This window comes from Hyaena hyaena, unplaced genomic scaffold (genome assembly GCF_003009895.1).
Source record: "Hyaena hyaena isolate Hyena2069 unplaced genomic scaffold, ASM300989v1 scaffold_663, whole genome shotgun sequence".
In the NCBI taxonomy this organism is placed as follows: domain Eukaryota; kingdom Metazoa; phylum Chordata; class Mammalia; order Carnivora; family Hyaenidae; genus Hyaena; species Hyaena hyaena.
In genome coordinates this window covers 804,046-826,506 of record NW_024081296.1, presented here as the reverse complement: position 1 = coordinate 826,506, position 22,461 = coordinate 804,046, and the positions used below count along the sequence as shown (strand labels likewise).

Genomic DNA, 22,461 nt, shown 5'->3' with positions numbered 1-22,461 from the left:
TTTATACACTGTGTTAATAATAAAAGTCATGCTCAGCAGCAAGCCATTAAATAAATACAAGTCAATTCTGTGAAACAGAATATTATTTGAGATAGTAGGAGGTTTCATCTCGAAAAATGCTTCTCTAATATCTAGAATATCTCCAGTACCTGAGATGTTCAGGATGACGAATGTTCCAGGGGCCTCACCAGAAAAAGGTTCTGATAATATATTTATGATGTTTAATAGAATAACTTTCATTAATGGCCACTAGGAGCATGAAAGAAATAACCACAAAATCAATGGTGAAAAAGAAATAATAATCAAAGAGTAGGATTCTTTTTCTCTAGAAGTTTTTTTAGAGCTTCTTTGACATCTTTGTTTCTCAGGGAGTAAATTAAAGGATTCAACATGGGAGTGACTAGGGTGTAACATAATGAGGCCACTTTACTCAGCTCAGGAAATCTATCAGGAGTGAGATACATAAAAAAGACGGCACCGTACAGCACACTCACGACTCCTAAATGAGAACTGCAAGTGGAGAACGCTTTCTTACGTCCCTCAGAGGAGTGTATCTTGAGAACTGTGGACACAATATACAAGTAAGAAATAATAATAACTATGATGGTAGGCAAGATGATGATGCTGGATAAGGAAAAGGAAATAATCCTATAGATGAAGAGGTCAGAACAAGATAGTCTCTGAAGTGGGCGGGTGTCACAGTAAAAGTGGTCAATGGCCCGAGAACCACAAAAGGACAGTGTAAAGGTCATGCTTGTCTGAAGAACTGAGCTGATGCAGCCACAAAAATAGGAACCAGCCACCAACTGGGTGCAGAGACGCGCTGACATCTGGACAGAGTAGAGGAGCGGGTTGCAGATGGCGATGAAGCGGTCATAGGCCATGGCTGCCAGGAGAAACCCTTCAGCCACGATGAAGAGGGCAAAGAGGAAGAGCTGCGTCACACAGCCTGCAAAGGAGATGGACTTGCTCTCAGACCAGAAGTTGATCATAGCCTTGGGGGCAATGACAGACGAATAGAAGAGATCAATGAAGGACAGGTTGCCTAGGAAGAAATACATTGGTGTGTTCAGTCGGGGATCGGTCATGATAATGGTCATCATCCCAACATTCCCTAGAAGGATCATGACATACACAAGCAGAAAGAGCAGGAAGAGGAGAATGTGGAGCTCTGGGAGGACCCTGAAGCCTACAAGGATGAAGTCGGTCACTTCTGAGTCATTGCTTCCTCTGTCAGCCATGGCAGAAACCTGCTGAGAGGCACAGGGACAAATAAACAAATGAACTATGGACTTTGAACATAGCTACAAATGATCATGGCAGAATTATGATTTCAAAGCTATTGTATGATCATTATTCTTGTTAACTTTATAAAATTACTGTGACTTAAATTTAAGCCGTTGCAACTGATGATGAATCAAAACATTAGTTTTATGTCCTTCTTTCTACAGTGGTGGAATTAGATGTTTTCCCTTGAATCGAATGCAGTCTCCTTCCACCCAAGTGCCTTTCACATTTGCAAGTATCACTTCTGTGTATATTTCTGTTTCATGGTTTATGCAATAAACTCACTGTCATGAAGAGGTGACTGAAAGGGACCACAAATAATTTAGTAGATGACATTTAAGAAGGAATTACAGTGTCTGCATTTGTAGATATGAGGGTTTCAATTTAAAAACTTAACTTCTATTTCATGTAAACATATCTAAAGGAAGTGACAGACTTTAAATAAAAATTACGTAAGGGGTGAAAATAATTTTTGTAGGTAATGGAAACTTCGAATTCTGATATAAGTTATTCACTCACTAGGATCAAAGTTGTGCACAAATAAACACAAAAACTATGGGGACTCACATGCTAAGGTTTCTCTCCCAGATGGGCCTCCATAGCCTTTTCATAAAGATAATTTCCCTGTATTAACTCAGCGTGCAGCTCCTTATTTTTTTAAGGAGAGGCCTCCAGATAGTCTAGATGGAAGAGTTACTTTAGAGAAAAATACTGAACAAAAGATACAGATGAAGGATTGTTGACTGCATTCATATTTACCCTAGATATGACTTGCATAGCTGTCACACCTTTAACTGTCATTTACGAGACAGCTCAACTGAGGATTTGAACTGCTTGTAGTAATAATATGGTAACTTTTTTTGTTCTCTCGGGCCTCTATGTGCTCGGTTCTCCCTAAATAATAATAATAATAATAATAACAATGACTACAATAATGTTGTACTTTTGATATGCCAGCCACTTTTCTAAATGCTTTTAGAGTAGCTCATTTAATCCATACAACAATAATATGGAGTACTATGATATTCCTTAGTTTACAGATGGGGAAACTGAGACACAGAGAAATAAAGAGCATTGATCCCATCTACTGGGGACAGAATCAGAGTTTGTAGCATAAACACTTGGCTCCCGAGTCCATGCATTCTTAGTCACTGCAGACACTGCCTTTTACAACAAACCCTTCTGGTTCCTTTACCAGACTTACCTCTACTTGTACTTCAGAATTCAGGTCAAGTTTCTTATCTCCAAAATATATTCTCTAATTTTCAACCTAGGTTAAAACATTTCTGCATGTATCATGCTCCTGAGGATGGTAGCTATTATCACCACATTTTAATATTCATATTAAATATTACTAAGTCCTTCCTTAAGACCAAACTTCAACTTGTCCTCCATAAATTCAGCACATTGTTCCGTGTCTGGAAAATAGAAGTCAATATTTCTTATACAGATATCTATTGCATGTTATTTGAACATGCAGAATCAGAAAAACTTGAGGACTTTGAAATACTGAGGTGGTTAGCGTGGGTTTAGGTTTAATTTAAGGAACGGCCAGTGATGCTTCTCATACTTACTAACTGGAACCTTGGACTAAGTGACTTACGCAACTTATTTGTTTCCTATACAACCTACTTATGTTCCTTAAGTTACTGATGTAATTATATGGCAAGTTACTACATCACTGTATCCCCGCATAGAGCAGGGATAACACAATATAACTACCAAGTTTTCCTGGGGGCATATACTTAGATGATGCACATAAGAGGTACCTGGGGGCTCAATTGGTTAAATGACTCTTCCTTGATCTCACCTCAGGTCATGATCTCATGGTTTATGAGTTTAAGCCCTGCTACAGGCTCTGTGCTAACAGCATGGGGTGTACTTGGGATTCTCTCTCTCCCTCACTCTCAAAATAAATAAATAAACCTCTTTTTAAATGTTTTCTTATTTTTTAGAGAGAGAAAGAGAACAAGCGGGGAGGAGCAGAAAGACTGAGAAAGAGAGAGAGAATCCCAAGCATACTCCGTGCTGTCAGCACAGAGCCTGAAGGGGGCTCAAACTCACAAACCATGAGATCATGACCTAAGATGAGATCAAAAGTCAGTCATTTAACTAACTGGACCTCCTAGGCACCCCATAATAAAGAAATAAACTTAAAAACAGGATAACACACATAAATGATTATCATTTATGACAGAATAGGCACTTGACAGATATTAACTATTATCACTTATCATATCTTTCTGTGCTCAATCCAACAATGCACACCAAATAATAAGCACTAATTAGGTTGAAAATAAATAATATGTATATGGGGTTTTTTTGGGTAAACTATTCTATGTTGAGGAAAGGAATCAGAGAAACTGTTAAAAGATTAAAAAGAATAAAGAAATCTGAGAGAAGTGTAATATTTTGCCCCAGAAGGAGATAACTGAAGAAAAGTAGTATGGTGTCTCAATATTATATTATCCACCTCCACCAAAATTAAATATGCAAATAATTGTATTATAAAAGAACAAAAGTTTAAATAGATAATACTTAGGTTCTGAGGAGACATAAGATACGTAGTTAAACAGTGAGAATAGAACCTGAAGTAGTCAAGAAATATTTCAATAATATATTTTATTTATTTCCTGAAATCTTGCAAAGGTCAAGATTGTACATCATTTTAATAATCCAGATTTATTCCTATCAAGTTTGTGCTAATCTTAGTAAGTTTACTTCTGAAGATAAGTAGATAAAAGATATTTATTCCTAGAAAAGGGAGTCTTGGGGCACCTGGGTGGCTCAGCCTGTTAAGCGTCCGACTTCGGCTCAGGTCATGATCTCGCAGTTCGTGGTTTCGGGCTCCCTGTCGGGTTCTGTGCTGACAGCTCAGAGCCTGGAGCCTATTTCAGAGTCTGTGTCTCCCTCTCTCTCTGACCCTCCCCTGTTCATGCTGTCTCTCTCTCTCAGAAATAAATAAACAACATTAAAAAAAAAAATAAAGAAAGAAAAGGGAGTCTTTCCTAGAGTAGCCAATAAGCAAGTAGTCAGTTTGAGACTTATTATTAGCCAAATCTCTCATGTTTTAACATGTACCCTTACCTTATACAGTCTGGTAACTTGTCAGATTCTGAAAATGAAGCAGCAGAATCCCCATGTTTTCCTCTTGTTATTGTTTTAATTCTAGAAAAGGTAAACATAAAGTTAATTAATGACTGTGCTACAAACACTAAATAATCAGTATGTGAGGATAAAGTGAATCCCCCCCCCCGCAAAGAAATTCCAAATGCATGGTTATTATCCCAGTTTTAGTTCTTCCCATAGAGAAAGCAGACTAATTCCCCTTATTGCTCTAATTAACAACTGTACTTTGCCTAACTAGTTGACTTCTTGGAATATCCTATGGTCCTTTGTAGAGGAGACACAAGGTGAATTTTCTGAAAGATGCTTTGCTAAGACTGAAACAGATCCAGGATTTACAGTCTATGGTTATGCAAAGGGAACCTGAGGAATCAATCCACAGGATATTCTGTCCTGCATTCTTGGATGCTGAGTGCTTTTAAAGAAGTGAAGTAGATTGTCTTGGATACGTAAGAGGTCCAGAGCCATCTGGAATCTCTGATCATCTACCGGAATATCATTACCAGTTATCCATCTTGGCTCTCGTTTTGGCATAACAGTGTAACTTTTTCAAATAATTACAGCCTTGAGGTTTCTCTTTTCTTCTGGGAGATAGTCCTCCTGGGAGAGAAGGAAGCATAAGGAAGCCATTAAGGTAGCTAGGTGCCAGAGCCAAGCTCCATCAGGATCACAGTTGCTCTAGATTTGGGGGAAAAGAGAAAGAAAGAGTAAGGAAAGAAAGAAAAAGAAAGGAAAAAGAAGAGCCTAAACTTAATAGGAGTCAAAATATATATAACAGTTGTTTTTCCTCTTTTCCTTTTTTGTTGTGTGAATCCTTTGGGAGGGACCAAAATGACCTCTCAATCTGAGTAACTTCACTGAAAAAGAAGCATTTCATTTATCTTTACAACAAAACTTGTCATAGACAAACTGACATAGATGTGAAAGAAAATACTGTTATGAAATATGTTTGTTAGAGGTATTTGTACTTCTAGTCATTAAGTTCATTTCATTTTCACTTAAAACTCTCCATATTTATTCTTTAGCTATATTTCATCATTGATAATTGATAATTAGTAGTACAAAAGCATACCACACTTGTTCATTCATATTTACCATCAGTCATGGTGGTGCTAGAAGACATCTTGGAAAATTCCCTAATTACTATTATACCTCTTCCTCTATTTTCTTTTAATATTTTTTTCTTTTTCTTTCTTTTTTTTTAAATGTTTTATTTATTTCTAGGAGAGAGAGAGACAGCGTGAGCAGGGGAGGGTCAGAGAGGGAGACACAGAATCTGAAGCATATTAATGTCTTTTTCTAATCACTATCAGTTACCCAAAAGAATACAAAGCATTTTGTTTACCTGTCGGTTCGGTGAAATGAATACCCAGGAGACAGGAGCAATTGCCGTGTCCCCCAGTAAAAGTAGTCCTCTGTTGAGTAGTCAGTATAATAACTCAGCAAAGTCCAATGTCATAGGGGCAGCAAGGAAAACAAAAGTGAGTTAGCAGGTTTTACAGTGGTAGTTGACATTCCAACAGTGACCCAAGGTACTTGGGCCAATAGTCATATTATGATAGAAATAACCTCATGTATTGTTTGCTAACTCAGTATATATACAATATCCTAGAGACAATAACCCAACTGTGTAAAGTGTTGCCAGCCAGGATATCAAAAAAAGGAATCTTCAATAAGTGATTTTACCATTCCATGAGTTCACCTGATTCTATCTGTTGAGGTGATTTATAATTCCATTGAATCTCATGGATATGAATATATAGCCTTATTTCTCTTCTTGTAAAGGGAGTGCCTTACACCAAAGTCCTAGTGCAATACGACTTGATATCAAATAAGGCATTTGTTGAGTCTTGATATAGTGGTATTGACATTAGTAATTTGAACAGGAAGGGCAAAATTATAACTAGAGCAGAGCCTGGACAAATCACTACTTCTCCTTCATGGAAAAACCAATGTAATCAAACTAAAGCATGATGACTGGTTTGTAGGCTCAAGTTATACTATATTTATCAGGAAAATTTTCTATTGTAGTAAGAATATTTATCATGAGATCTACTTTTTTAAAGAACTTTTAAGTGTGCAGCACAGAATTGTGACTATAGGCACAATGCTATACAACAGATCTCTAGAACTTATTCACTTTGCATAATCGAAACAAGTTGAAACCCATTGAATGATAATTCCTCATTTTCCCCTCTGCTCAATACCAGCAATCACCATTCTACTCTCTGTTTCTAAGAGCTTATATAATAAGATATATTATATAATAGGAATTATAGAATATTTGTCGGTGATTGATATTTTCTCTTAGCATTATGTCTTCCATGTTGATCCATGTTATCAAAAGGCAGAATTTCCTTCCTTTTTAATGCCAAATAAGGTTCCATTCATTTGTATATTCAGCATTATCCATTCATCCATCAGTAGGCATCTTGTTTTTCTCCCTATATATATATTTTTTAATTTTTAATGTTTTATTTATTTCTGAGAGATAGAAACAGCATGAGCAGGGGAAGGTCAGAGAGAGAGGGAGACACAGAATCTGAAACAGGCTCCAGGCTCTGAGCTGGCTGTCAGCACAGAGCCTGACGTGGGGCTCGAACCCACGAACTGTGAGATCATGACCTCAACCAGCTTAAGTTGGACGCTTAACCGACTGAGCCAACCAGGCGCCCCCTCCCTATATTTTTAATAACCATCATCAGAAAATTGTGCACTTAGTGTGGGTAATTTCCAGGTTAGCCAATGTTGAGCCATCCATGTTGTGAATTCTATCTCTTCTACCATGGTTATATTATTGATGAGACCTACTGAATGAGCAATGAAGTGGATGGCAAAGAATCTGGAAGATAATGATCATTGCTTTCACCAGATTACTGATAAACTACCCCATATCTGATATGAATTACTGAGCATTCGTGTGGGAAATTGATATTCTCAATTCCTTTTACCATTCATGGAGGCCCCTCTACAAATAAACCACCATGTCAGTAATCCTTCAATCTTGTTGCTTTCAAGCTCCTAGGTATCCATGTAAACCACTAGCCTACTGACCCTAAGTCAGTCTAAATATGTGTCTCAGACTATATTCTAGGCAAGACAACAACTATGCAGCTTGAAATTATGCCTATTTTGAATAATTTCCTTCTAAGCGATATGTGAAATACCTTTGAGCTGGACTACAATGTTGCAGCAGTAGTCCATTTCCAGCTGGTGCACCACATGCAACACCCACTATAAACCTGGCTCAATTTATTCTTTTCTCAAGACATAATAATGCTAAGATTCAAGTATTATTTCAAACCATGTATGATCTATGCTTAAATATGCATATAATGACCAGCCAACTTTCATATATTTTTGGCATTGGTTTCCCCAATTTAAGATACCAAATTCAGAAAGAAAACAAACTTCATAGCAGCACTCTCCACAATAGCTAAAACATGGAAAGAGCCTAAGTGTCCATCAACAGATTAATGGATCAAGAAGATGTGGTTTATCTATACCATGGAATACTACATGGCAATGAGAAACAATGAAATCTGGCCATGTGTAGCAACATGGATGGACCTTGAGGGTGTTATGCTGAGCGAAATAAGTCAGGCAGAGAAGGACAAATATCATATGTTTGCACGTAGAGGAGGATTAGGAGGAACTTGACGGAGGAACAAGGGGGAGAAGAAGGGCAGAAATGGTGGGGGAATGGGAGAGAGGCAAACCATGAGAGACTCTTGAATGCTGACAAAAACTGAGGACTGATGGATGTGGGGGGGTGGGGGGATGGGCATGGAGGAGGACACTTGTGGGGATGAGCACTGAGTGTTATGTGGAAACTACTTTGACAATAAACTATTTGTAAAAAAAAAAAAAAAAAAAAAAAAAGGAAGGAAAACAAACTTTAAAACGTATTTTGTCCTCTAAATATTTTTTGAGATTTTAAGATGGTTGTTCCATTTCCTTGTAATCCATGATGACATAGTAGTAATGATTGAGAATTATGATGTAAATAATTATAATGTTTGTGCTCCCTCTGTTTAATTAGCTCATCACAGTTATTTTAATAGCCCTGTTTGCAAGTCCACAATATGATTAACAGATAAGAAAGAAAAGTTCTATCTTCCTAAAATCATATACAGTTAAATGGATTGAATATAAATATATTTTATTCATTATATAATACTCATTATCAGTAGAAACACAGACATTATTAATTTTCCAAAAAGCATTACCTATATAAAAAACACAAGTCATAAATAGATAGCACAATAACATTCTTTCTTGTTGAAGGGGATAACCAATGGTTATAATATTCAGCAAACAAAAACTAGAAGGTCTAAACCCAAATTTGGTATCAATTTCAAATATTAACAGTAAATTTAAAAAGATTCCACCCTCATAATGTGTACATAAATTTCCTATTGAGAAGATAGTTATATCTTAAAATAATGAGTGTTGTCCCTCCTTTACATATTTAACTTGTTTTCTTATTTCATTGTTTATAATCCTTTGGTAAATGAAGATGAGTCGTTTGTAGTGGATATCTTTTCCTTTTACCTGGTTTCAAAAAGAAAGTTTCCAATGATTCCTCATTAAAAAATATTTATAGAAATTTTCTTTAATTCTGTGTTTTATGCCTACTTTCAGTTAGTTTTAAATTTTTAATGCCAGAAATGCATGTTGAATTGTATCAAATACTTTTCCTTGCTTATTGAGAACATTATGCTTTGCTTCTTCAGTGTGGCTCGATTTCTAGTTTCTCTATGCTATTCCATTGACTATTTGTTCATTTTTTTACAAATACCACACTGTCTGGATGAGTATGGTTGTGTATAGTTGAATTTGTGTATTGTCATTCCTCTGATTCTGTTCTCTTCTATGATATTATGTTAGTTATTCCAGTCTCTTGCCTTTTTCATAGAAACTTCATTTAATATCGAAAGTTTGTCAATAACCAAAAAATAACCTGCTAGAATTTCGATTTGGATTGAATTGAATGAATAGAACAAGTTGGGAAGAAAAGACATCTTGACAATGTTAACTTTTCTTCATCAGGAACATTCAATAGTTTTCCAAATTGTTAGGTCTTCATTGACTTCTTCAATTAGAATTTTATACTTTTCCTCCTAGAGATTTTGTTCATATTTTGTGGGATTGACATCTAAATATTTTACTGGAGGTAATTATAATACAAACGGTATTGTGTTTTTAATTTTAAACTCCACTTGCTCATTGGCGATATGGAAAGCAATTAACTTTTGTATATTAACCATGTATCTTGCAACCCTTCCATATATCCTATTAGTTTTACGAGAGTGTTTGGGCAGCTCTTTCAGATTTTCTACATAGACAACTATGTCACCTGTGGACAAAGACAGATTAACCTTCCTTTTCCTTCTGTATAATGTTTATGATGATTTGCTAGGGCTCCCATAACAAAATGCCACAGAATGAGTGCCTTAAACACCCGTTTTCTTCTCCCAGTTCTGGAAACTGAAAGTCCATGATCGAGGTGCCGTAATTATTCTGAGGCTTCTTTTCTTGGATTGAAGATGTCTGTCCTCTTGCTCCCTCTTCACACGGTTGTCCCTCAGTGGATATGCACCTCTAGTGTCACTCGATGTATCCTACTATCTCCTTATAAAGATACCAGCCAGACTGTATTAGAACCCACTATAACAGATTTATTTTATTTATTTCTTTGAAGGCTCTATCTTCAAATATAGTCATATACTGAGGTACTGGGGGTTAGGGCTTCACCATATGAGTTTGAGGAGGAGGAGTCAACATGGCAGAGAAGTAGAGGGACCTGAGTTTCCCTTACCCCTCAAACACAGCAGTGGTATTGAGGCCAGAAGACTTGGAATTCCAAGAATTCGGGCTATAGAGTGAGAAAAACATCCCCAGGGGCCACAGAGACAACACGGTGGGCCATAGGGGCATGAGTGCAAACTGGGAGAAATAAAATGTGTGGCATAGGAATGGAGGGGAGAGATTACTTTCTGTGAAGAGACAAAAGGAAGAAAAAGCAGGCTGGGGAAATGTAGGATTGTATTTGGACAAGAGAGAAATCACAGACCGGGGAGCAGAAAAAATGGAGAAAGAACCAATTTCTAACCGTGGGACATTCTCTACCCTATTCGTGCACCTGTAGAGGAGGGGAGCCAGACCCAGGCTCAGTAGCTGGCTCCCAGGTGCAGTTGTAGAGAGCCATCCTCTCCCTTAAGTGCAGTGGGAAGAAGGTAAATAACCATCCCAAGGACAAAAGACCCCGCAGACCCTCTGCCAACCAGAGGCCCTTTGTCAGCTGTCTGGTGGAGTGACAGCACCTCAGAACCAGAACCAGGGCATACAGAGTGGGATCCTTTAAGACATCGGGGTTTGAATCCCAGCCAAGCACTTGGGAGGAGTAGGAGACTATGGAACACAACACAACCAGCTCACTCGCACCTGTGTGGCACTGTGTGGATGGACTGAACAGACTCTTTGGGACACCCGGTTCTTGCTCAACACATCTCCAAAGGCAAAGGAAATAAAAGCAAAAATGAACTATTGGGACCTCCTCAAGATAAAAGCTTCGGCACTGCAAAGGTAACAATCAATAAAGCTAAAAAGCAACAGATGGATTCAAAGAAGATATTTGCAAATGACATATTGCATAAAGGGTTAGTATCCAAAATCTATTTACCAAACTCAACATGCAAAAAACAAATAATCCAGTGAAGAAATAGGCAAAAGACATGAATATACACTTTCTAAAGAAGACATCCAGACGGCCAACAGACACATGAAATGATGCCCAACATCACTCATCATCAGGGGAATACAAATCAGAACTACAATAGATATCACCTCACCCTGGTCAGAGTGGCTAAAATGAACAATTCAAGAAACAACAGATGCTGGTGAGGATATGGAGAAAGAGGAATCCTCTTGCACATTTGGTGAGAATGCAAACTGGTTCAGTTGCTCTGGAAAACAATATGGAGTTTCCTCAAAAAGTCAAACACAGCATTTCACTGCAAATTATAGCTAATGCAGTAAGGAAAATACATAAGGACTGGAAGAGAGTAAAAAGTATTAACATAGCAAAATAATTGCCCACAATGGCATACAATAAAATATAAAGAAAATCTGTATAAGGTTAGGAAGACTAATACATTAGTTTAGTCAAGATGCTCAATATTTCTCTATATGAACAGGAAGCAATTAGAAAATGTAATAGAGAAAGAAAGTATCCCTTTTATAATAAAAATTGGGTTTTATTTAGAAATAGCTATTAATGTGTGTGCAAGACCTTTTAAAGAACAGGATCTTTTAAAGAGCACTATACAGTTAGTGAAAGATATCAACTAAGGCATGAAGGAGGTAAAAGACATGCCATGATCAGAAACATATTCGTCATGAAGCTGAAGGAGCATAGGGTTAAGGACCAACCTGTACCATCCTGTACCATCTCCTTTGAAGTCACTGAAGGGATGGGAGAGCCCAGCAATGTTTTTATTTAGCTATGTGTTTTAAAATTTGCAAAAACATAGTACCTGCAACCAATTAAACAGCTTGCTCCATCCTCTGATAGTTCCTTTCAGGTCAGGTAATATTGAAGTGACAATTGCATTTTGGATCCAGGTAATGGGACTTTGAGTTGAGAATACATTTTAAAAACTTTTAGGAAGGTGTAGTTTATGTTTCTCAGTCACATTTATAAGTAATCAGGCAATGTTAGCTACCCTAGCTCAGAATGGTTTCCAGGAATATTTCTACTGCTAACTGTGTAGATCCATTGTTATAAGAATGTGTCTATTGAGTATGATGTGGTAAAGTTGGTGTAGCCACAGGAGGAAACAAGGAGGCTTGGAAGAAAGTTTATTTTGTTCACAGATCCCAGGAAGAAGGTTGAAAGAGGCAGGGGTTAAAATATGCCTTGGAGAACAATGAGGAAGATGCCAAGATGGAACTCAGGAAGTCCCATCAGCTATGGCTTATTGTTGAATAATATCACTGCAGTGATACTCCCTCCTCAAATTAGGTAGAAGTGGAGGGCTTAGACCATAGGTTTTATTGGCATTTCCACAGGAAAGGCAAGGTAGGGCCAGGTAAATGGTTTAGGATTGGCTAGTTTGAATAATTTCTGCTAGCTCTAACTACAATGGTGGTCCCTACTTGCTCGGTACCTGGTCCTGTAATGATTAAGATATAGGAATATTGCCTCTTGGAGGTAAGGGCCTGATAGCGGAGGTATGGCTCTGGATTGGTTATTTACCAATCAAAGGCATGCTCCTGGCTGGTTTCCTCTGATCAGCTAGCCCAGGGAGGGATAGTGTTTCTCCAGCCAGAAGAGTTTTTTAATATGTCAAAACACCATAATATATAGAAATTTGTTTTAATTTTTAAAGAATATTTGCAACATGTGTATCCAGGCATGATACAAGATGCAATGCCAAAGACTTATACGAAAGCATAAAATGGCACCCAGCACAGAAAATAAATGGGCTAAAATTACCAATACAAAAAACAACAAGTGTTGATGAGGATGTGAAGAAAGAGGAACCCTCCTGCGTTGGTGGGAATGCAAGCTGATTCAGCCACTGTGGAAAATGGTATGAAGGTTTCTCAAAAAGTTAAAATAAAACTACCCAATGATCTAGGGTAGTTTAGGTCTAGATTGCACTACTAGGTATGTACATAAAGAATATAAAAATACTAATTCAAAGAAATACACATACCATGATTGCTGGGAGCCACATTGGCCTCACTGGATGACTGTCACAGCGAGGAAATGGTAGCGTTTGCACAGCTCCTGCCATGAGAAACGAAAACTGGTATCTCCTTCTGCTACTACTGGCTCATGTTGGAAATGAGGCTGCTGATATTGACCAGGCCTCACAATATTCCAGATAAGACCGATATTCTCCACACAGATTGCTCATAAGGAAAAGCATATTCCTGCCTTTTCCAAACAGACTTCAGATGAAAGCATTGTGGATGATTGTCAAAAGGCTCTTCCTATGGGCCTTGCAGATCCAAGACTTACATAATAAAGGGGGCTAAGAACACAGAGTTACAACTGAGTCTGGCTCTGAGACAAAGAACCTAATTTAGAGTTAAGGACAGATATCTACCCCCACCCAATTGTTCCTTCTTGGAGCATCTTGTGAGTGACTTATTCTGGCCTTGAATTTGTGGATTGCTCCCTCTGATGGAACCTATTGAGGAACTTCTTCTTTTGTGATTATGGGAGCAAAGGTGTTCCCTGAAAGACCTGTTTTTCTTGATACTTCCACCTTAAACAACAGGCTATTGACCCCTGCCCACAAAGAAGTAACTTCACCCTTTTTATGCTAAAAACTTTGTCTGGTATGCTAAAGATGCCTTCCTTACCCATAGGATAAGCATCTAAATCCCCTATGTCAATCACTATTGATAAAGGTTATGCATGCGTCTTCTACAAATCTATGTTCTGGGAAATTCTTACATATCAAAGAAGTTTGTTATCAGAAATCATGGTCTAAGGCAAATGCCACTTCTGTGCTGTCCTGCAAACACTTAATGATAAAATAAAGTTGAGCCCCAGTCAGAGCAGAGTGGAGATGCCTGCCTGGTGGCCAGAAAGACTCTCAGGCCTCTCTCATCCCTCCCTTGCTGACACCATCCATCCTTCAGAGACCCCTGGACCCCAACCAGAGCTGGTCTCCGATGCATGATGTTTACAGCAGCATTATCTACAATAGCCAAATTATGGAAACAGCCTAAGTGTCCACTGATTGATGAATGGATAAAGAAGATGTGGTATAAATATATACAATAGAATATTACTCGGCCATAAAAAAGAATGAAATCTTGCCATTTGCCAATGACATGGATTGAGCTAAAGTATCATGCTAAGTGAAATAAGTCACTCAGAGGAAGTCAAATACCACATGATTTCACTCATGTGGAATTTAAGAAACAAAACAAACAGGCAAAAGGAACAAAGAAAAGAGAGAGAGAGTGAGAGAGCAAACCAAGAAACAGACTCTTAACTATAGAGAACAAACTGATGGCTACCAGAGAGGAGGTGGGGGTGGGGGATGAGGGTGACAGGGATTAAGGAATGCACCTGTGATGAGCACTGGGTGATGTATAGAATATTTGAATCACTACATTGTACGCCTGAAACTAATATTACACTATAGGTTAACTGACTGGAATTTAAACAAATTCTTTTAAATTGGAAATTAAACAAAATCTTTTTTAAAAATGCAGTCTGAAGATAAATCCAGTCTCATCACTGCTGTCTCAATCATCCTATGCTTAAATAATCTATTGGTGTATCTATACCTTTAGCAAATAATTTAAACATTGCATTGTGATTAGTACTTAGGACAATGTAAATAAGCCATCAGAGAAGTTTAAATTTTCTTCTGTACATATGGTTTGTTCAAAATAACTGGAAAATAAGTGTTCACAGAGGAAAAACAAAGAATGGACTCCAATTATTAAAGGAAAAAGTAACAATAGACCTTTTCATGTTTAGCATGAAAATAACATTTTATGAACAATAGCTATTTGTTCCAAATAAAATAGTAAGAAGAGAATCATTGGGGGTTTTTTGTTGTCTGTTTTGGGATGTTTTTAAAGTTCATTTCTTTGAGAGAGAGAGAGAGAGAGAGAAAGCAAGTGGTGGAGGGGCACAGAGAGAGGGAGACAGAAAATCCCAAGAAGGCTCTGTGCCAACGGCACAGAGCCTGACACAGTGCTTGAACTTGTGAACAATAAGATCATGATCTGAGCCAAAATTAAGAGTGGGACACTTAAATCAACTGAGTCACACAGTCACCTGAGTATCATTGTTTTTACTTTTGGAAATTTGTCTAGTATTTTGCTTAATAGAAAAGAGCTGGATTCTCTTATCTGCTCCTTCATTCAGTTGGTTGCAATATCAAACAGTATGTTGCCTGTGGAAAGCCTACTATATATACGTGCAAGAATGAAAGTGAAAAAGACCATAATATCTTATCATTATTATGAAATAGTTTTGATTTTTCAGTTCTTTCCCCTAGAGAACTCCCAGAAGTTCCCAGACTATCCTTAGAGAACCATGGTTTTTAAAAAAAAAAAAAAACACACTTTGGGGGCACCTGAGTGGCTCAGTCAGTTGAGCAACTGACTTTGGCTCAGGTCATGATCTCGCAGTTTGTGAGTTTGAGCCCTGCATCGGGATCTGTTCTGACAGCTCAGAGCCTGGAGTCTGCTTTGGATTCTGTGTCTCCCTCTCTCTCTGCTCCTCGCCTATTCATGCTCTCTCTCTGTCTCTATTATAAATTAAAAAGTTTAAAAAAATTAAGTGAACATGTATAATATTTCAAAAAATATTTAGTGGCAGAAATATTAAAGGCCAATTTCAGGAAGAGGAGTGTGATCCCCAAAAGCATATGTGATGGCAGAAGAATGATGAATAAAGAAAGGATTAAGTTGGTTGATAAATTTAAATGAACCATAATATTATGTAATGTTGTGTTAGTTTCAAAAATCAGACAAGACTAAAATGAAAACAACTGAGTAAAAGATGAAGGCATAAAAGAGCTCTAAGGCCTTATATTGTTTAGGAAAATGTTAAACATTTAGTAATCAACCCTAGATAAGTTAAACGCAGACGTTTCTAGGATAAATACTAAAAATATTAATGTTAAAAATGGCCAATTCAAAATATGACAGGAAGAAAAAGGAAGACACACAGAAACAGAAATCACAAAATCTGGTCAAAGAAAATAAATCCAACAATCAGTGTTACAAAAAATAAGATGTAATTTGGCTAACTATCACAATCAAAGGACAAATATCTTTTGACCAAATTAACAACACAATACATCTATGTGCTGTGTCCAAGTTACACATTCAAATATCAGAACAATAAGAGCCAAAAATGTGGAAGTGTCTGAACAATGCATTCTTCACCCATCAGATTGACAAAATTAAGATTGATACCACCCGGGGTTGGTTGTGATGTAAGACAAGGAAATGCATGCAATGTTAATGTCAACATGATACATATTTTTTATGGAAAACAATTAAGAATCATCTATTAAAATAGAAATGCATAAAAGTTTGATTCTAACAATCTTGCTTTTGGTGATGTATTTCATACAGAATAAAACGCTGACAGTACGTAAGGAGACGTGCAGAGGATGTTTACTACAGCAGTTTTTAGTAGCAAAAACATACACAAAGTGAATGCTCAACAATAGAAGAATGGTTAAAGAAGTAAGGAGAACATATAACATGAGATCTACCCTCTTAAAATTTTAAGTGTACAATACTGAATTGCTAACTATAGGCACTATGATGTACAGAAGATCTCTAGAACTGACTCATCTTGCATAACTGATGCTCCATCCCTGGAAAACAACAACTCACCATTTTCCTTTCCCCTAGCTTCTGACAACCCCCATTTACTCTGTTTCTATAAGCTGAACTATTTTAGAGACGTCAGTAAGTGGAATCGTGTAGTGTCTGCTCTTCTGAGGCTGGCTTATTTTACTTAGCATGTACCTTTAGTTAACAATTCAATGGTGCACTTAAAGTTTTTTTTAAAGGGCAGATCCCATGTTAAGTGTTCTTACCATTAAAACAACCAAGCAAGCAAAGCAAATCCAAATCAATCAAACAAATAAAAACAGGACAGGAGGAAACAGTTGGAGGTGATATGTGTGTTTACTACCTTGATGATAGTGATGACTGTTATGCCCAAATCGTGAGTCCCCAAAGACCTCCAAGGGGCTGGCACTGATGCAAGTACAAAAGTGTCTTTATTACAAGCTCAAGCAGGGGCTCACCCATTAGGCTGCACAGTGGCAGCAAGGAGAAGCCCTGAACAATAGTGAGCAGGATTTTTTATGGGGTAAGGGACGGGGGTGTTACAGTGCACAAGTTGTACGTATAGCATCATCACATAAGCACCAATCATAATTGTATCATACCCGTGGTAACTGTTTTGACCATTCAGTATCTGTGAGGTGTTCGTTACTTTTGGCAGGACCCAATCATGACCTTTGAGAATCCTTTGAAATGACCAATTGTGAGGTGAGTTCAAAGGGCCCACGTGGGGTTTTAGTCAAGAATCCTCAGTCCCTGACTCAGATTACAGGAATGTTACACATTTCTTTTGGTTGGCTGATCTGAGGGCGGTCCGAGGGTGGCTTCAGCTGAAGCTTTTCCTGGAACTGGGGCTACGTGCAGCCCGAGGTTGCTCTTAATGGAGGACTTAATTTCAGGCTCCTCAATGACCTCACTGGTGTATGCATATTCCAAATTCATTAAATTGCATATATTAAATGTCGTGTTTTAGATATCAACTATACCTCAATAAAGCTGTTTTTAAAAATAAATACATACAGGGAAATTCAAAAAATCTATAGAAAGGTAGAAAACCTGACTCAGAATGTGAGTAGAAACTAATTCTGGACACCCAGACTCACAACAAAAAATGCCAGCACCATGCTGCTCGGCGTTGGGAACCACCCTGTGTCACCATCATCATTACCTCAAGACAGTGAAATGCCACCACAAGCCACAGTGCAAAGTGTTTCAGGCATTAGATCCGGTCATTGCTACCGAGAGTGTTCATTTTAAACTGCTAAGGTTTCTTACCACTGTTCTCTCCTAATTCAAAGTCCCAGGCAAGAGCATCAGGTTATCTGACTCCTGATCATATACCCACATTCCAATTTACAGGAATAGAGAGACAAAGATATTAAAGATATCACTACTTGAGATTTCCGTAAGAAGTAGTGAGAGTATGCTTCCCACCAATAACTACACTAGCAGTTTTCCTGAATAGAGGAAAGTATTTAGATGCCAGGCAATCCAATAATAATACATTTTGTGACAAAATTATTATTATCTAAGCATCACTCTGATAGACTGTCCTCTAAGAACTGAGAAATTTAAAACTGTATAGTGGCTAGGTATTGCTTTTTTGCTGTTTTCCATTTCCCCTTTCTCAATAATGCCTGATTTATTTTTGAGGCATTGACCGTTTCCAATTTGATAGAGTCTGGTGGACTCAATTTAGGTGTCCCATCTTCCTTTAGTAAATTAATGGGCCCATAACAAAGGAAGGCCAAGAGAATAGTTCCTCACCAGAATTCAAAGTCAGCAGAGTGACTCAGACAGTACTAGTATTTCAAACTTGTGACATTCTCTTCAGAGGACTTCCTGCTATACCGTACCAATGTGCCACTTCATTCTCTGCAGTGTGTTTGTTCTTGACCTATTTTAAATTTTTTTTCTTCTGCCTCTTTATCAATTCTGTATGTTACCAGTAATTTTAGCCTTCTAATAAATAACTTTATGTTTAGGTTACTTATCTCAGTTTTTATTACTTGCACCCAAAACTCTAAACAAATACCCAAAATTGGTTTCATAATACATAGATGTAACTACATTGGTAAAACTAGTCAAAAATATAAGAAAAAGAAACTTTATTTTATACTGGGAATAGAACCTAGATGTTCACATTATTTGTGGCAAAATGGTCTATTAGCTTATCATACTAAGTAAATGGTTAAATGGAATCCTCTGCCCATGAAAGCAAGTATGTGATAGATGATACAGTCACCATAATGAGATAAAATTAGGGCATTATTGATTCAAAGACTGCAACATAGTACGAGTACTTCTGATAACTTAAAACAAAAATTAAGCTCAGATTTTTAAATTCATACCTCTGTATAGGAAACTTCTGTTACTCTGCAAGATAATCTCTTATATTTTTTAGCTGCGGAGATGAAATTCCAGAAAATTAAATCCTGGAGTGTGATTTGTTCTTTAATTTTTTCAGTGTTGATCTATTTTTTAGAGAGAAAGACAGACAGAGTGTAAGCAAGGGAGGGGCTCAGAGACAGAGGGAGATACCGAATCTGAAGCAGGCTAAAGGCTCTGAGCTGTTAGCACAGAGCCCAAAGCAGGGTTCAAACTCATGAACTGCGAGATCATGACCAGTTAACTCAAAGTCAGATGCTTAACTAAGTTAGCCGCCCAGGCGCCCCAGTGTGATTTCTTTTGGTTTGTTGACTACAAAGCATGTCAATTCATACTTCCAACATCTCATACAAATAAACTCTGCACATCTGGGTATGTAAGATTACTTAAAACACTTGGAATATCCTGATGTTTCTTTTTAACTTTTAGTTGTTTATTTTTTTATTTTTTATTTTTTAAAAGAGAGAGAGAGAGACAGCACAAGCTGGAGGCGGGGGGGTGGGGAGCAGAAGGAGAGAGAGGGAGAGAATCTTAAGCTCCATGCTTAATGCAGAAACTGACATGGGGCTCAATCTCACAACTGTGAAATCATGACCAGAGCCAAAATCAAGGGTTGTGCACTTAACCAACTGAGCCACCCAGGTGCCCTCTGATTTTTTTGACACTCTACCCCAACCACCTTCACAACAAAATCCACTCATATCCCTGAAGGAGCTCTTTCCTACTTACTTTAAGATGCTACTATTCCTGAAGACATTTCTCGAAGGAAGAAGTTAAATTCCCCTTTCATCCTGCTCCTAATTTTCATGAGTGCAGTACTAGAATCAGAACCCAGCATGCTGAGACAGGAGTATTGCTCCAATGCAGATGCAGATTTTTTTTGGCAAATACCTTAAAATTTTAAGTATTGTTTGGATACATACTGGCAAAATGCAAAGTGTGTCGATGTGAGTAAATTTTGAAGGCTCTTTTACTGGAGAGGAGAGAAGATATTGGGTAGGATCTGTACTTACCAGAGATTTGAAAACTCAAGAGCTGCCTCATGAAAATAAGTAGAGGACTAATGGTTTGCTGGATTGATAAATCCAAACCATTAACGGATCGTGGATGGCTCTAAAGAAGTTGGGACACTAGAAACACTTTGAGAAAACCTTAAAAAAAGAAATTCAATCTCTTTAGGAGACAGTGATGCTGAGGAGGACTAACCATAAATGTTCTGGGCTCATACACCCTGGTTAGGTGCCCCACAGGTATCAGAAAATCTTCCCTGCACCAGTGACAGAAGGAAAAACCAGTAACCTTCAAAGCCTCTGTGATGGCTCTAAGGGTGTTGGTGGGAGACAATGAAGTTAAATGTTTCCCTAGTGTCAATGGAAACAGGGCATCAAGTTGTGACATCTGACTGAAAGGAAAAAGGACAATTTGGTTAACATGATAGTAGCGGCTCTGGCTTATTAGTCAAAAAGGATGAATGTGGTCTAGTAATCTCCACATAAGGTTAGTTAATCATGAGATGTCTAGGAATAAAATCAATGGGCCTCTTCGGAGAGATAGAGAAAGAGTCCTGACTTGAGTTGTTATTACTCAGATCATGCTCATCCTCCAATTCCAAGACTCAGTTGGTTCACACACGGCCACTAGAATGTGGAGAAGGCTCAATACTCTTTAGTAAGGTGTGAACTGAAATCCTCCCAACAAGATTTCCTTAAATATTTTGGTAACTAATTCTCAGGTGACAAACCCTGAAGAAAAGTATATACCCAAACATTCTTTGGACTTTTAAAAATAGTTAGATCTTGTCTCAGAACTCATCAGCAGAGAGACAAAGAGCTGAAATTTTGTGAAATAAATATTTCCAAAAGTGTGGCATTAGACAAGTTCGGATCGTACTTAGAAATTCTTTGTCTATTTTCCACATTCTAATTTCCTGGAATGCTGACTAATAACTCATTCCCTCCAGGCTTACAATTGTGGACCAGAACCAAACAAAATCTATATATCTAATTCTTTAGCTTTTGCTTAAGTCATCCAAAGATAATTTATGCAAGTTGTAAGTACAAGACATTCAACTGAAAGAACTGAAAACAGTCGTCACAGTGACAGTGTGAATTAATAGATGAATTTTAAATGTTGATAAGGAAAGAAGAAAGTATTTCAAAAATCTAGAATCCACATTTCATAAAAGTAACAAATATAAAAATCACTCTTTGATTAATTTTTTTGTTTTTTTTTTGTCTTTTTTCTTTACCAAATTATAATAATTAAGAAACCACTTTGAAATATGCGTCTGTTTTCATGTTTTCACTTCCAGGATACGTTGCTTTTTTCTTATTCCATCTCCTCCCTCTTCTTCCCCTTCCTCTCCAGACCTCACAAATAAGTAGATTTGTCCTCAAAGAGATCTCTAGAAAAATAGCTTACACACACTCAAAACTTTTATTGATTTTATGACTTATACTGCTTTCAGGGGATTGGGCAAAGCAACATCTCATACTTGACTCACAAGAATAAGAATAACAGTCCAATATCAGTTCAACATTACATTTTACAATATCTTATCAGTTTAGCTTCTTCAATCACCATAACAATTTAAATCTCATAATAAGAATTTGAAACTATCATAATGAAAGACAATGAAGTAAGATTTGGGTGCTTATCCACAGATGCTTAATGTAGTCATTTTAACTTATATTAGTGAAGCTTCCAATCAGTGCTTAATTATCATTTGTAACTATCTAGGTCAGATAATGTTAGCGTCCTGGCAATAGAAAATATTATAAATGCCCTCACTGGAGTTCTGCATTATTACACTAAATGTTAGGTAAACATAAACAATACATAAAATTTAAAGACAAAATGCAATACATGATATTACAGAACAATAAATATATGTGCATGTCCAAAAACTTGTATCCAAGATGAATCATACAATACAGATAAGTTAACAGTGTTTGAGATATCAAGTTCAATCTTCAGCCTCTCAAGATAATATCACTATTAAAAGATTTCTCTATGTGGATTTTTTGCATATAATTTTAAAGTCCACTCTAAATAACAACTGATGGTGTATATGTTGCAAAATGTAATCTTCAAAGTCATTTGGGTATATCAGTGTTTCACAAACAATCCATGCATCATTAAAAAAAAAAAATAAAAGAAAAAAGAAGTTGTCAATGAAAGCCAACAAAAGTTGGTAAGACATTTGGGTGTCCTGATGGGATCTTAATGGCACAAGTAACAGGATATATAAATTAGGCACTACTTTTCATATAAGACCCAGAAAAAAAGCCACCAAGAAAAATGTTCATT

General features: G+C 37.2%; 1 protein-coding gene across 1 annotated transcript; it reads right to left on the bottom strand.

Annotated features, from left to right (window-relative positions):
- Positions 1-302: 302 nt before the first annotated feature.
- LOC120220053 (olfactory receptor 9K2) lies at positions 303-1,280 on the bottom strand. The gene has a single exon (XM_039217025.1). It carries the CDS (start codon positions 1,239-1,241, stop codon positions 303-305), a length of 939 nt encoding a protein of 312 aa, XP_039072956.1. The 5' UTR covers positions 1,242-1,280.
- Between the last annotated feature and the right edge of the window lie 21,181 nt (positions 1,281-22,461).

Excerpts from the sequence above, each read along its gene's own strand:
- LOC120220053 (XM_039217025.1), bottom strand. The coding sequence starts at position 1,241 with ATGGCTGACAGAGGAAGCAATGACTCAGAAGTGACCGACTTCATCCTT.